Genomic DNA, 17,076 nt, shown 5'->3' on the forward strand with positions numbered 1-17,076 from the left:
GAAACTCTTCATGTGTGTAGGCACTGACGCCACACACTAGATACGAAAATATGTCCTCCCTCGCAAACGGCGGTAGAAATTCTTCCCCAACGCACCACTCCTTGCTTTCTACTTCGTAGGGATCAAGTCCGTTTATGAAGCCCATCTTTTGCAGATAACGGTCCCTGGCTTCCCTCTGCAGTGTGTCTCGGTATATTCCGCATCCTTTCTTCGCTTTTAACATCGCTGTTTACTCGTCTTTGTGCTCTTTCTCGGTGCTGTTTTAGGTCTTTCTTTACCGTAGCAACTAGCTGCCAATATGGCGGCGTACCCAGAATGCAACGCGCTGTGCCCGAGCCTTATTAGGGGAACTTTCCTCTGAATTTAAGTGTAACCTGAACAGGTGGAATAAATAAGATAGATATAATAATAGGGAACAAGACAGTGTGTTTTAAATGTTATATATTAAATATGTTCACACAGAATGACACTATTAGGTGAGCTATGTTCTTTCTATGTCATATTTTGTCACATTACTCATGTTTTTCCTATATAATTTGAATGTTCCATTTTGGAAGGTTTATAAAACACACAAAAAAAACTTGTGTAGTTTTAGTGATGCATTAAAAACATTTCTTACTGTAGATTCTGTATTAATAAAATTGTACTTTTTTAATTGTCATGTAAGCTATTTTATCTCTGCTAGTTTAAGGAGCAGGAATAGCACCTAGACTTATAAAGGTCTCTTGCCTTCAGTTTAGGAGTAAAATAATATTTTGGGAATTTTGCTAAGCATTACTTTTTAATCAGGTGTTGTGTTTTGTTTTATTTTATTAAGATTAATTTGGAAGTTTGTTGGAAATGTAAGAATAACATGTGGAAATGTGTGTGATTAATATATGTTTTATTTTATATCTCTGGCAACAAAATGCCTAATTAAGTTGACTGTGGAAGAAAAGGCTATTGTGATGATTGTTCGATCGTCAATTAGAGATTTTGATCCTCATTTTTCTGCTTAACTCGGAACAGACTGATGTTTATAGCCCAATGGAGGATTTAATTGGGGTTTTATGTGCATTACTGATTGTAGAGCCACTGGATGGAGCGCTCATTTCCCTCCTACCTTCCTAGGTCAGGCTCTTACCTACTCCTCTGCTTCCGCTTTACGCTTTTCCTCCACCCACTCCTCATCTTCCTCCTCTGCTCGTCTGCCTCCCTCCACCCCACCCTGTCCCGCTCATTGTCAGTTCTTTGGGTGAATTCCCAGCTGACTCTGTTTGTCATGGCAACCAACGTGTCGTGGTAACTGGGCCTGCAGCTTACACTTCCTGAGTGCGAGTGTGTGTGTGAGTGAAGAGACGCATGCGCTGTGAATCAGAGGGTAGAGAGCGACTGGCTGCATGCGCCTGTCAGCCTGGATTAAAGTCAAACACGCTGCAGCAGCTCCTTCTTTCTTCACTTTCTCCCGTTCCTACGCCCAAATTATTAGAATACGTTTGCTCCCTCCTTGCTGTACCTCTACCCACCCCCCACCAACCAGCTTTAGCCCCACTCAGCAAGTTGTTATGCTTCTCTAATCTCACGAAAAAAGGGTGAAGGAAGGCTGGACTTTAAAACTGGCCTTTGATCCTTTGCTACAGCAGGGATCGCTGCTATTGCATAACTTAGTATGTTTATGCGTGTGTTTAAAGGTGTGTTGTGCAGTGGTGAGGTTCCCTCTGAAGCTGCTCATACTTTATGTATTTTTTTTTTTGTAGCATCCTGCTTCCTCAAACATAGCTATCTGCGTGAACTCCTCACGTTACAGAAGTGATTTTTATACCTTTTGTGCATTTCAGCTGTGAAACAGCAGGAGCAGCTTAAAAAAAAAATGGGAGCAGTTGCCCAGGGTGGAACAAGAAGAGAGGACTAATAAGTACCTTTAAAAAACCTCAAAACATTGATAAAACACACAGACTAATTTCCTTTTTTTTTACATCAACCACTTACTGAATATCAGAATGTTTGGTAATCAAATAAACTGATTAATCGGTTATTTAACTAGTCAGCAACTAATTTGGTAAATTGTTACCTAGAGAAATTGTACAATGACTCTAAAACATCTTAAACATGCCATCTGCTTAAAGATGAACTTGCTGACAGCAGGAGTGATGGCTAAACTCTAAAAATATAAACAGTAAACATCTTTGAATTATAAAATTTGAAAATATTTTTAAAATAGTTAGATATTTAAATTAAAACATGTATATTTTAGTGTTTTGCTATTTACAATTAACTTAAAATTAAATTTTTTTTCTATATATTTCAAATGTTTCATTTATTTAAACATGTTAATTTACTGTACGAATATTTAAGAATAATCTATTAATCTAAATAATCAATAACTGCAGCCCTAAACCCTAGTAATTGCCTTTTTTATGATAATTTAAAACAGCATAGAGCTAAAAGGTTAGCATGTTTAGACAAAGTAAATTTAATATTCCTATTGGATCATTTTTTAGACTTTTTACTGTTAATGTTACAGTTTTTCAGCACTTATCATCTAATAAACAAATGAAAACAACCCCTCAATACAGGGTTGATTAGTAATAACTTTGATTGGCCAGAACTGAAAGCGTGCTTCTGTTCACACCAGTGAGATACCAAGAGATTTCTAACATGAAGGCTAAGTTAATGTTTCCTCTCTCTCCCTCTTCTTTCTGTTTTCCAGATATATGTTCTGTAAAGGTGCGAAGCGAAAGTTGGAAGAGGATGAAGAGGGCCTGGAAGGCAAAACGCTGGAGGCGTCGGTGGCGGGAGGGGGGATAGGCTGTGCTCTGGAGGGTCTTTCTAAGGTGTCCTACACCCTGCAGAGACAGACCATCTTCAACATCTCCCTGATGAAGCTCTACAGCCAGCGTCCCCTTGGTGAACCGAGCCTGGAGCGCCGTGTCCTCATCAACAACATGCTCCGACGCATCCAAGACGAACTCAAGCAGGAGGGCTCCCTGCGGCCGCTGTTCCTCCCGCCTTCGCCACCGCCCGACGACCCCATGGATGAGGGATTTCGCGAGGCACCGCCATCTTTTGGCATCCTGTCTGCAGCGGCGCAGGTTTCCCAGCCGTCTACACTGTTGATGCAGGGGATTCCTCCGCCGCCTTCGCCTCATCCCATGGTGCCTCCCAACTGCCAGGCGTCCCAGCGAGTGGAGGCCTGCCCCGCCCCTCTGGAGGCCTGCCTCACTCCAGCCTCTCTGCTGGAAGAGGATGGTGGGGATTCAGCTTTCTGTGCCCCATCCCCACCCACTCCTCCTCTGTCTCCGCCCCTGTTGCCCCCATCTTCAGCACTAATGAGCCAGGTGTCCTCTAGTGTTCCTGTGCCTGACTTATCAAATGACAGTTTCTCGTCCACTCCTAGTTACATGGAGCTGGGTCCTCCCACAGCCATTACAAGGACGGCAGCAGCTAATACTCTGACCATAACTACCTCCCCCACCTCAACCACACAGTCCCCATTCTCTGCCCCTACAGGCTCAACCAGAGACTGCAGGACAGTGGGTGCTAAACCAGAGGCAGCTGCTGTTTTCCTGGTGGAGAGCCGCTGTGCTGAACTCCGACATACAGACGCTCTGCCCACACATTCCCCTGGTAGCCTGGAAGACATGTCCCCCTCGCCTTCTTCTCCTCCATCTTCTTCTTCTTCCCCCTCGGGGTTTCTCTCGGACTTGGCGCTGGACGACGTCCTGTTCGCTGATATCGACACGTCTATGTATGACTTCGACCCCTGCACCACAGCAGGGGCTGTGGGCACCACGACGGGGGGCGGCGGCAGCAACGGCCTCGCCAAGCTTTCACCCATGGTGAACACAGACGACCTCCTCAAAACGCTGGCGTCTCCATACAGCGGCTCCGCCCCCCAGGTTTCAGCCAATCAGCCTTTTAAAATTGATCTGACAGAACTAGACCACATCATGGAGGTGTTGGTGGGATCGTGATTTCAGCGACGCCCCTCTGCCACCTCTGAAACTTTTTAAAATATCTGGAGAACTGACTGGATGGAAAATTTGGGATCTTTTTTTTCTTTTTCTTCTCTTTTTATCTCTTTAAAAGACTTTCTTCTATGGTCGGTAATTGTAAACATCGAAGGTGATGTCAATAAGTACTACTATGACAACTACTACTTCTACACAACACTGTTCATGCACTGTGCTCGCCTTTGTAGGTGTGGAAGTGAAGTAACGAGGAAACAAAGCATACACATATTTTGTATATCTATACTTGTGAGGATCTTGATCAATTCCCTCATTCCCTCCTTCTAATCCTTTACCTAAAGCTAAGCCTTAACCTGAAGAGTAACTGTAAATATTTTTATTTTAAATCCATGTGGGGATATGCACTCCTCACAGGTACAGAAATACAAAACGAACATTTACACACACACTGTAATTATGACTTTTAGCAGCTGAGTGCCTTTCAAATGACCACTTTAGTTCCTCTTTTTACAGTATTTTTTATCCACTCTTCTCACTTTAACAGCCCACTGAGGTCACTCAATGTTCGTATTTAATTTATTATATTGTATTAAAAAAACTTTTAAGGTAATTATACATGATCAAATGATGATTATTTAACCTTTATCTTATTACAGATAAAATGTTTTAAATTGTGAAGCATTTAAAAAGGAACACATTGTTTAATCAGTTAATATGGGGTACCAAAAGTGACACAATGTAATAAATAAATAGCCAAGTAAATAGTTATTTAAACTGAAATCCAAATTAATTGATAGATAATTAATAGTTAACTTAATTTTTTTCTATGAAATTGGGCAGTTATTTATTGAATATGGAATTAATTATATGGTTGCAGTCATTCATGATTATTTTTGTATTATGTAAGTCACTGTGCCTTGCTAGCTTGTGCAGCACATGTAATTCAGACCAATATGGACCAAAAAGTGCTGTTAGCCCCTCTTTTTTATGGGTAAGGTTGATGTGTAATTGTTTTTGTAGTCGTTTGTTTATTACATTTTGGCACATTTGGACCCCCATAGTTTTACATATTAGCCTGGCTATACAATAATGCTTTTAGGAGTAGCTCTAAAACACATTACCAGGTTGTTTGAACTTCTTTTGCTGGAAGGGAGTGTCCGTTTGTGTACATATGTCTACAATTCAATGCAAGACTTTCCTTTTTTTTTTTTCGCCCCCTACCCATGAACCTCTGCCTGTCTCTCCACCTTATTGGCAGTCGCATATAACTGCTGGTTGTTGTTTTACATGAGCTTGGTTATATCAGCCAGTTATCACGATCCAGTTGCAGAGGTATTCAAATGAACTGCACCCACTGGTAAGCGTGTTTACATAAGAAGGAAACACAGCCTGCTCCACTGTCTCTGTTGGTCGTAGATGATCTGAAAACGACCCAAGAAAATGGCTAAATGCAATGAAGTCAGATGGAGTTAATCCATTTTCAGGGGCAGAAAACACATTTTTGCAATTTGGTAAAATACTGATCAATGTATAACACCGGGGCTTACAGTATTACTCGCACTCCCCGGTTCGATGGAGTATGTTTACACTCATTAGTTATAGAGTAATCCTGCTCCTTTAATTTATGCATTGATAAATATTGTTTTCTCGAAAACATCCAATAGCGAGATGGATAAATCTGCCACATCAAAAAAAAAATCAATTCAGATTTCCCCTGAAGTGGGAAACCAAAACCACAGTGTTAACCCAATGCTACAACCATGCAGCAGACTGTGGTGCATTAAACAACACAGAACCATTTTTTCTGACCTTAATCTCTATCACTACAAACAGCACATCACATAACAAAAATCAGTATGTGAGCTTTTATGTTGTAATTCCATGTTTTCTGCAACATGTAAGAAGCAACATTTCTGAAAACTTCTGGCACTTTTCCTTTACGTGGAACAGAATGATACAGTGCAACCTGGGGGGTTCTCCAGTTAGGGAAACCTTTACAAAAGCTTACGACACATCCAAGATCCGCCAAAAAAAAAAGCTCTGTGGCCCCTTTTCAGACCTGCCATTTACATCTATTATGGGCATTTTCTCAATTGTTGCAGGGCACGTTGGGCTTGATTGGTGCCAGAGGCAGATTAGAGATTGGGCATTTTGCAGAAACAGCAGTTGACCAGCTGTTGGTTTGCTTGTTTCCTCGCTGTGAGATGTGAAGGATGTCGTGTGAAGCAAGTTAACCACGATTTAATCATTTGCATTTTAAGGCTAAGTATAAACAGTAAAAGTTGTATTGAATCTTCTGGGTCAGATCAGGGTCAGGACCTGAAATTACAGCTCTCTATTGACGATATATAAGGAATGCAATCTAAAATTCCTGCTTCCCTGTCGCAATTAAACTGTTTCCCATCGAATAATTTTTATTTGTATTGGAATATCATGTTTATGTACAGAATTCTGCATTTTATAAATGTGCTGTCAGTCAAATTTTATGTATGTATTTAACCCCCCCATAAGCTAATAACCAGAAATAACCATTTAAATATCAACAGGCTTTTGCGCTAAATTCTGTGCTAATGATAGCATCCAGAAAAGAGAAGGTACTGATGAAAAAAAAATCCATAGCTTTTGAGAACCCCCGGCCATTAACTGCAGCCACCAACACCTCTGAGTATGAAGGGTTACTATACCAGCTTTGTATTTAAACAAAGCGTAAGAATATGCAGACATTTTAGTCCTAATTACCTTAAACAGCTAATCTGAGCTGTACCATGTAAGGGAATTGTGCCAATCAGAGCGATGTACACAGAACTTTGAAGAAGTTGATTTATTAACCAACATTAAAAAAACAACAACTTTCCACTGGATATATAAAACTAGTCAAATGTGTATCTCTTCAGTAATGCAGGGCAGTGTGAAATCTGGTCCCCTGGTAGAATATTTGCTAAAAGCAGATTGTGAGTCAAGCACCATTGATACTGTTTGCAGACGACTGTGTCTTCTTTCTTTCAGTGTGTTTTAATTTTTGGAGTGCTTTTTTTTTTATTTCCATTGAAATTATTTATTCGTCTTGGGGTTGTTTTGTCTTTTCTGTGTAAATATATTTATTTTTGATGTGAAGTGGACACATGGATTGTAAATGTGTGTACAGAATGTGTGCTAGGAATGTACTTTAGATAGGAATGTATCAGAGCGTGAAGAACTGGGTGGAAGCCATTTTTATATACATGGGTTCTATTATCTTGTTTAATCTGTTGGTTTGTTGTGTTGTTCTGGATTTGTTTTTTTCCTGGGGGGTGGCCACGACTTTTTATATATTTTTTACTCCTTTTTTTTTTTGTTCATAATGTCCGGTTGATGGCAAACAGTTCATTATAATGTTCACGCAGCAATATATAAGAAAACGGTCTCAAGCCTACAGATGTCAAGACTCCAAAGCCTGTCATGGATGCTTTTATGCCAAAAGTAATGTACATAGTATGACCAACATTCAGTCTCCCTAAGACTTTTCAATCAGTGTTTGTCAACAAACCGGTTTTAATGCATCCGAGCGTGCGGTGGCACACATGGACGGACCGCAGTCGAGGCCGATTCCCTCAACAAAGGCTGTATTTTACAGACCTCAGAGCTGTGCCTTTTTCTATGCAACAAAACAAACAGAGAGAGAAGTTATTCTCTGATCACTTTATCGTCGGGTCTGTAGAAAATAAAATGCTCAGCTTGATAGCTGTTTATGGACTGAAAACGGTCTTACTTTTGTAGTTTTATATATATAAATATATATATAAATATACAATAAAGTGTAAAAAGTATTTTCTTCTGGTACTGTTTTGATCTGTCCACAAACCACACACTGCATGGTCACATTGTTTATCATAAAAATTTGTATATTGAAAAGATTTTATAACTCAATTCGTATTGCACTTAATATACAGATAGCATTACTTTTCATTCTTGTTTCTGTTGATTTTCTATTTGCATCCAATGAAAAGATAAAATTTTTTCAATATTACATTAAACCAATAAAAAAAAAGAGGGTTTCCCACAGAAATATAATATAAATCACCCTTTATTGCCCCTCAGTGGAGAAATGCTGGTCTACCCACAGGGAAATGATGTAACTGCAAAAAGAATTTAAAAAAAGATTCTGAGATATAATTATAAAACTATACATTTAAAACAAAATATGTTTAAACTACAGTTAGAAGATATGAAAGGAGTGAAATGTAACAAAAAACTTTTTGCATAAAGAACAACCTTTTTAAGAATATGAAAATAACAGCATGTATGGAAAGAAGTTGTTTCTTGGGAGCTTTGGTGGTAATACAGTCATAACAGCTGCTGGGCGGAAGGATCTGCAGTAAAGCTCCTTTGTCCACCTAGGATTTAGTATCACTAAAGGAGCTCTCCAGTTCTAAAACAGTTTCATACATAGGGTGATGCTATTTTTCTTAGTATTTCTGTCTCTCACCACCTCAACTAGACTGAGAGGGCATCCTAGGACAGAGCCAGTCCCCCTAATGAGCTTATCAAACCACTTCCCTTTCAGCTGCAGTTAAGCTAGAGCTTCAACAGACATAATAGAGGATGTGAAGATGCCACCATAGAGTTATAAAACTTCATGTGCTCTGAAATATCCCAGTCTCCTACTCTTGTAAAAAGCATCACTAATAATAAACTCCTGTTTATTATTAAGCCTACATTCAAGAACATATGATTCCCCTACTTTAACATCAGTGAGGTGGTCCTACATTCACCACCAGTTCCTTGAGTTTTCCCTCCATTGATCAGGAGATACTTATGCTTGTTCCAGTTTACAAAACTCTGCATCCACTGTCTGCACTCTTGAGTCTTCCTCACATGTGATGAAGTTGATCTATGAACAGAGGTTGGTAGTGAGAGAGTGTAGAGTGAGCAGGAAGGCTGCCAGTGCAGTTTCCATGCTGCAGACCAGCCTGTTGCACGTGCAGCCTGATGTTCTCACATACTGGGACACATTGGTCCCACTCCTAAAAGCTCCAGTTTGTACCTGTAGGACACCTGTAGGATTTATTTTCAAACATGTTATTTTTAATCTGAGAAATAAGCTTTATCAGTCGGTCAAATATGTTGAATATGTGTAATCTCACTCCATCATGCTTATTAGCTGAATTATTGCTTTAAAATAAGGTGTAAAAAAGACAATCACCTGGCAGTAACTCATCTAGATGTGGTCAAAGCGTCTTGTTGAGGTTCAAGCTGAGCATCAGAATCTGAAAGAAAGGTGATTTTTTTTTTTACTTTAATCATGGCACATTGCTAGTATCATGGTAACTGTTGATGGTCTGAGGTTATACCTGTCTGCCTGACTTTTTAACTCCAATAATGATATAAAGCATAAGTTTTCGAGGAAATCAGTTTGATTAAACCTTAAATGGACAGAAATATGTAGGAAGATACATCAAGAAAAAAGGACTTTCTTGATATTGTGATTATTTTTTTTATGATTCATGTTTGTTTTAATGCTGAACTAAACCCTCAGAATTCCTTTTGAAAATTAACTTTAAGCAGCATGTTTTTACTTTGCAGTAAATAATGGTTGCTTCTCCTTAATGAATCCCAGCCATCCGATTCACAGCAGCACAATGCCAACATTAGCCACTGTTAAACATCCATGGCTTCTGCTCTGCAGGCCAGCAGCTATTTCCAGCATTCAGGCCACACAGCTGTGAGGGGAAGGGGACAGGCTGTCTCTGTCTGTGGTGGGAGGCAAAGTTTAACTCAACTTAGCAACGCTGCAGCTAAGGTCAGCAAGGACAACACACAACAGTCGGTAATGGAGGGAGACAGAAGGCTGCTTCTCTCTGCTGCTCTGATCCGGATACTGCTGCTTTCTATATGGGGGCAAACCTTAACAACCATTAAATACTATCTGCATTTCAGATTTTCTTAGTGACATTTTTTCTAGACAAAAAGCAAATTTCCCTTTTTTTCTGTTTTGGTTGATCCTTAATTAATTCATTTTTAATGCCAAACTCTGGTTACAACATTGGAAACATGTAGAAAAGTGTCCTAAAACCAGTCAAAATTAGATCTTCCAATGCATTCATAGTAGAAAAACAGCGCAGCAAGCATTTCTTTACTTCTTGGTTTTTAGCCCTTTTTTCCTGAAAAATTGCAGATCTGGAGCATATAGACAGGTTTTTACACATTGCCAAGATGAAAAGTCATCAATGAATTTAGAGAATAAATTGTTGCTCCATTGTACATAGTTTAAAGGTTTAAGATGATAAAACCAATATTTATTTCAGACAAAGATAACCTGATTAAAAAAAAGTGTTTTAAAAAGATGTCTTAATTATTAAAGTACAAAGGAGGATTTTTGAGAATGAACAGTCTGTTTAAAGCCATGCAGCAGTATCCAAACTGGAATTAAGATTGGAAGATTACTGCTAAACCTTCATGTTATCTTTTTTGTGTAATTAATTGTGGATTAGCTGGTTTGCTTTGAATCAGTTCATTCAGCAGCATACCATAAATCAGGGGTGTCCAATGTGTGGCCAAGGGGCCATTTGCGACCCTTAAAGGATGCTTAGGTGGCCCTCGATCACAGTTAAAAAATGGCTTAAACTAGGTTTATCAGTAATGCTTAAACACATTTGAAAAACACTTGGGTGCAATGTTTCCTTTTAAAAATGATACAACAAAGTTAAAACATTTCTAAATGAAAATATATAGGATTCTACTCAGCTTTTATCAGAAATGTTTTGCTTTGTTTTATTTAACTACAAATAGGAAAACAGACAAGATTTAGCAAATTTTACAGAACAACTGGAGCACTGGACCTCCTAAAATCTGACCCCAGATGATTGACATGTAACAGTGCCAAATTAATGCTGTACCAAGTAACAAAGTACAAATACTTTTGGCTATCTATGATTCACTGTAATAATTATTTCTTAGACAACTTTTTACCCACAACTTTTTTTCCCCATTTAATATCCATTTCTTTATGACCTGTAGGTATTAAAAAAACCAACATGAAGATAATTTATTAAATCCAGATAATTAATTTCTATGTGGGTGGACTTGGTACTGGAACAACTTGTTGTTTGCCACTTAAAACAGTTTTTCAAGATGATGCAAAATTACATTTTACATTGTTGCATTAGATATAAAACTAAGAAAATGAATTATAAGGAAGTTATCATCCAGACTTGTAGAAAACTTCCTTTTATAGGGTAGTGCAGTATGAGATTCAATGCTTTTGTCCTTAACATTTTATTCCTGCATTACTTTTACTTTTATACTTTATGTGGTTTTAAAACTTGTACTTTTACACTTTTGCTTGAGTAAAAAGCTTAAAGTGATACTAACTTTTACAAAAGTGTTTTTAAACATTATGATGTATACTTCTACTTAAGTAATAAACATAAACATTTCATTTCATTTATTGTTTATTTGAAAGGGGACAGTGTACATTAATCAACATTAAAACAATGTAAATATAATCGAGTTAGCTAAGGAGTGCTAATTTTCATCGGTAGTCCCCCAGCCAGATATTAAAAAGGCAACCTTAAAAATAACATGCTCCTGTACAGTACTTGCTGCTATGCGAGGTGGAAAGAGTAAAAAAAAAAAACTCAATCAAGTAAAAGTATAGTCGCTTAAATAAATGTTTTAGAAAGGTTACTCTATTATAAAACCTGCTATAATAAAGCATGGCTGTCCCGAGAAACTACATAAAAATTAACCTTTAATATAGAAAAAACACCAAACAATCAAAAAATTGATTGTTTGGTAGTTTTTCTCTTTAAAATCAGAAAAACCTGCAAGACTTTTATGTTTGAAATCTACAAGTATTTACAAATGTCTTATCATTTTTAGAGAAATCTTAAGTATTGGGTGATAATTGGGTGTAAATTTTTTAGAGTAAAAAAAGTGTCGATTTTACTGTTAAAAACAAAACCTTCAGCCACATCTGACACTTTGACATTTTTGGCAATGATGACAAAAGGTTTGGACACCACTGCCCTAAATAGGCTTAAACTCCTGTGAATTCCAGATGTTTTTGCCATATAACCGGTAATCACACCTTCACCAGCATCATTTACTGTCACTAAAGCCTGTTCTATCTTAACAGACCACAGAATATTTTCCCAGAAGTCTGTGATGCAGGTCTTTATGTTCTTTTTTTGTGCATTGGTTTTGGCCTCTGAGTGCTCCAATGGTGGCCATTTTTGTGCACATAGTCTCTTTTTATTTTTGCGTTATAATAAACACTGACCTACAGTGGGGGAAATAAGTATTTGACCCCTTGCTGATTTTGCAGGTTTGCCCAATAATCTACAATTTTAATCATATGTACATTCTAACAGTGAGAGACAGAATCCCAAAGAAAATTCCAGAAATTCACATCATATGAATTTCTAAAAATTGATAACCATCTCGCTCTCGCTGTAATTCAGAAGAGTCCCAAAGCCCCAGACATGGCTTTGTTGATCTCCCAAGACTGACAAATGTGTTGGACATTTTTCTTTTGTTTAAGGCATTATGTGTTGGTTTTTCAGCTCGTTTCCACCTTAATCACGTTGTTGTCAGACTGGATGTATTTCAGGATTTAATTGATTCTACTACTCTGACAGTAATTAGTCTTGGGTGCGGTTAGTGAAACTAAACATACCTTTTAAAAAAATTTGATTACTCACACTTAATTCCGGTTTCAATGGAACCTATTTTTGCTTTTTTTTTTTTTTTTTTTTAACTAGGTCTGCTTTTTAGACTTAATCAGGTTTTCTTTGTCTGCTTTTAATATTTGAATCTAAGACACATATATGTGACACAAAAGAGGGTAAATAAGAAAAATTAGAAATTATTTGTTAGGGTACAAGTACTTTTTTACAGCTCTGATCCATTGTCATTTTTCCAACTTAATCACTCTGAAATGCTTAGAGAAATTATGTAACCAAAGAGTTTTATCTCTGACCCTAGTTCTGACTCAGCATGGCATATATTAATGGTCAAAACCAGACAGTTAGAAAAAGACTGAACAATTATAAGACATCTTGTCATTGGAAATAAACCGGTTTAATTACAAAGCTGTATCTAAATGATTGGAGGAAACCAAACACATACCAGCTTTCAAGCACGGTTTAAAGCTACTGGACCTGGAATGTCAGCAGTCCTCGAATCGACCGTGAACTCTTCTCTATTCCACAGCATATGCTTAAGTTTCTAAGCATATTTATATAATAGAAATTGTACAAAATCTGCTCAAATCTTTTTAAAGACAAAAATAAACAAAATAAAGCGTAAATGTTTCAATTGATGTTATGTCCAATATGCATGATATTTTATGATAACGTAACAAAGACACCTTTTATTTGAGTTACACTTTTTTTTTTTGTAAAAACTGAACTTTATAGTTCCATTACAGTGCGTCGTCCAGACAGTGAACTTATGATATCACGCACATTGTTCACATGTTTCATGTTAAAAATACATGCTTTTTATAGACATTTTTTTATGGCGAGTTAGCCTCTAAGTATCTGTGTGTTTTTTCTTGCCTTATTGCTGTGGAGACTAAATAGTTTAGCCTTTTTACCATTAAAAGAGTATGTCATTGAGTATGAAAGTTGTGCTAATCTAAGTGAATGAAAAAAATGGTAATTTCTTTAAAAAAAAAAAAACAATAAAATAAAATTCTAATAAAATAAAAGCAATAGAGACATTAGATAATATGGATTACTAGAGCTAGTCCTCAGGAGTGCCACTAGGCTGAAAGTATAGTGTTGAGCTGTCCACTCAAAAATAGGCTGGAGGGACAAAAGGGCTCTCTGCTAGAGAAAAAGAAAACTCAAACATGAGTCCTAACGACTAGAATATAATGGTTTTCTGTAAGACCAAAGTTATTGAATATTTAATTGCTAATGGAAGCTGGACAATAAAACCTGAGGATGATAAAACTACCTGACATATATCCAAACTCTGAAGTCTGCATTGTTTAGTTGTTTAATCAAGATAATTATCCTAAACTAACACTATGGTCATACAGAAATGTTTCCTAAGATTAAAACTTCAGTTTCTTGATTAGAAAACAAGAAAAAAGTGTAATTAAATCCCATTTAGCATAGCTTCTCTATGTTAAAGAGCTTAATATGGACGAACCTCGAGAGCAAACAGGATTTGAAGAAGGCCACAGCAAAGGGCCTGTGGAGAATCTTTGTTGAAGAGTTTTAGGATGTCCTGGATCTCCATCAGCTACCAACTTTTGTCATTGCATATTAAGAATATGTACAAAGTTTTATTCTGACTAACATTAGTTTTTTTCACACATGTTTGTCAGAGAGTAGGACACTTTATGTAGATATTGTTTTAACATTATGCAGCTTTAAGTTTTAAGTATTCATTTAAATCATATTTGAGCAGGGCTAATAAATGAAATTGTTAAATGTCGTTTAATAACGTGGTTGGTACTCAATGAAAAAAAAAAAAAAAAGACTGTTTGTTTTACAATGCTGCCATCTTGTGTTCAAACATGTGTAGTACGCCATAAAGTCACACTGGAAACTTCTTCCGGCCATTCTTCTTGAACAGGAGGTCCTTCCCTTGGGTAAGAAGTTTCTTATTAGTGAGATATTTTATGATTTCTTTATTTTCTTCCCTCACTTCATTAAAATGAGATGTTCTGAATGTAGGAAGAAAGAATGAAATGGGCGAGGATGTGGAGGATACAGCGCCCCCTAGGAAGCGCTGGCCGTGGTGCTGACATCACTGCCTCAACAATTCTTCAATTAAAACACTGATGTAAGTTGTGTGAGCAGCAAAATATGTTATATGGCATGTACAGCGACTTATAAAAGTGTTTATACTCCTCTGTATTTATTTATTTTTTATTGCGTGATCCCAAAAAAGTGCTTTATTTGGGTAAAATGCCGCTTATCTGAAAATTTATCAAACGTTAAACCCAAAGCAGTTCTCATACCACTGACTGACATCCAGTGCTACCATTTGTCCAGTAACGTCCCACATATAATTTAATAACAGTAAAAATACAGACATTCTTTGCAACAAGTAAGAAGACACAAGAAAACCCCAATTCAAATTAAGTCCCCTGCCTACATGTATTTCTATTTTCAGTATGTATTGAAGAGAAAATAGCACATCTCTCTATACACCATCATCACCATGGGGAGACATGGTGATGGGAGGATCATGAAGTAAATATGCTTCTCCTCAGCAGGAACAGGCAGGGTAATAACTGGTCATAGCTGAGAGGAAAAGAGATGGAGGTAAATATATCAGAGGCTTCAAATGATGTGAGACTGGACCAGGGATCCACGTTCCAGCAGGTCAGCAACATTAAGTAAAAGCCAGAAATTCAATGGAAAGGTTTTTTTTTTAACCTAAAGCCCTGCAGCCAAAAAGAACAGCAAAAGGAGGTTTTGCAAAAAAAAGAAAAAAAAAGAAAAAAGAAAGCCCTTTGAAGTCCTGGCTAATGTGACATGACGTGAAGGTCAAAAGGTCATGGTCTTGTCATCCACAAGTATTGCAAGACATTTAGAAAATATTCCATGTAGGCAAAAACAATGATTTTAGCACACGACTTTTCTATTTACTTCAATGGCCACAGGTGTATAAAATCAAGCACCCAGGGATGGAGACTGTTGTTATAAACATTTTTGAAAGAAGTGCCAATCTTACTGACTCAGTGAATTCCAGTGTGGAACTGTGATAGGGAGCCTCCTGTGCAACAAAACCTGGCCTGAAATATCTTCACTCCAAAGTATTACACAGTCAATGGTCAGTTGAATCAGAAAAAAAAGTGTTTTGGGAATGACATCCATAAATTGATAGGCCACGTAAACTAACTTAGCTAATGCGAAGAGGTCGCCAACTTTATTTATATTCAGTCCCTAACCCCCTCCAAACTTCATGTGGCCTTTAGATTAGCTCTAGAACAGGGAGCAGGGAGCTTCAGGAAATTTATTTCTATGGTGGAGCAGAGGCATCCAAACCATACATCACCATCTGCAATGTAAATAGTGGATGCACTTATACAAAACAGGTCTTTACTGGACTCCAGACCTGTGAAGAATCAATTCTCTGGAAGGACGAATCATGCTTCTCTATCTGGAAATCTGACAGATACTTACGGTACTTGTCTGACCACAAAATGCCAAGTGTACAATTTGGTGGCGAGGGGAGATTATGGTGTAGGGTTGATTTTCTTGAGCTAGGCTTGTCCCCTTAACTCTGAATGCTTTTGGACGTTTTGAATGCCCCAAACTTTGTGGGAACAGTTTAGAGTTGCCCTCTTCCTCTTGCAACATGACAATGCAAAGCAAGGTTCATAAAGACATGGATGGCAGGGTCTGGTGTGGATGAACTTGACTGGCATGCACAGATTACCAACCTCAACCTGAAAGAACACCTGTAGGAATTGGAATTAGAGTAGAGACTGACAGCCAGGCTGTCTTGCCCAACATCATTGTGCGACCTCATAAATTCACTTATGGAAGAATGATCAGAAAGTCCCATAAACCATGCAGACATCCTTCCCAGAATAGTTGAAGCTGCTCTAGCTGCAAAGGATGGAACAACATCCTATGGATTAGGAACTGGATGTCACTTAAGTGTATAATTGTATGTGCATGCTTTGTTTAGTGTTACCTCAAATTTCAACTTGTTAACTTCTAATTATACCAAGGTGACAAATTTTTGCTCCACAGTTCTTCACGGCGTAGCTAAAAAATCTTGACTACTAAGTCCACACCACACTTGGTGGCTCACTAGTACCGTAGGGCCAATTACTATAGTCAATTCTTTTCACTAGTAGAACATCTGTTCCTATAAGGAAATGATAAATGTGCTAGCTTTTAAAAAACTGTTCTAATCAGGGCGTTTTCTTAAAGCAGCTCATCCAAACATTGCATTAGTGCAACAAAACCTCTACTGATTAGTTTTAATTGCGAGACATGGTCATTTTAGATCAGAACACACCTATATTTCTCTTTTTGTCCATCAGACAAATGATGGCTCTGCACAGATTGGATAACTGTGTTGTACTGATTTACTAGTTGCAGGTTACAGGTTGTGATGCAAACTGCACATGTATTTTGGTGTATGATTAGTTGTATTTTGCTTTTTTTCA

The 17,076-nt window shown here is 37.7% G+C and overlaps 1 protein-coding gene across 2 annotated transcripts in view; it reads left to right on the plus strand.

The window, feature by feature from the left end:
* The window catches only part of sertad2b (SERTA domain containing 2b), a 51,365-nt gene extending 43,609 nt beyond the window's left edge, over nucleotides 1–7,756 (plus strand). For both annotated transcript variants that reach the window (XM_038299488.1, XM_038299487.1), the window contains exon 2: nucleotides 2,690–7,756. In XM_038299488.1, coding sequence (XP_038155416.1) covers nucleotides 2,694–3,953 — 1,260 coding nt within the window. In that variant the 5' untranslated portion in view covers nucleotides 2,690–2,693 and the 3' untranslated portion in view covers nucleotides 3,954–7,756. The remainder of the gene's footprint in view (nucleotides 1–2,689) is intronic.
* The last annotated feature ends 9,320 nt before the right edge of the window (nucleotides 7,757–17,076 follow it).

The sequence above is a fragment of the Cyprinodon tularosa genome, unplaced genomic scaffold (genome assembly GCF_016077235.1).
Source record: "Cyprinodon tularosa strain WSP-4 unplaced genomic scaffold, ASM1607723v1 ctg43, whole genome shotgun sequence".
NCBI lineage: Eukaryota > Metazoa > Chordata > Actinopteri > Cyprinodontiformes > Cyprinodontidae > Cyprinodon > Cyprinodon tularosa.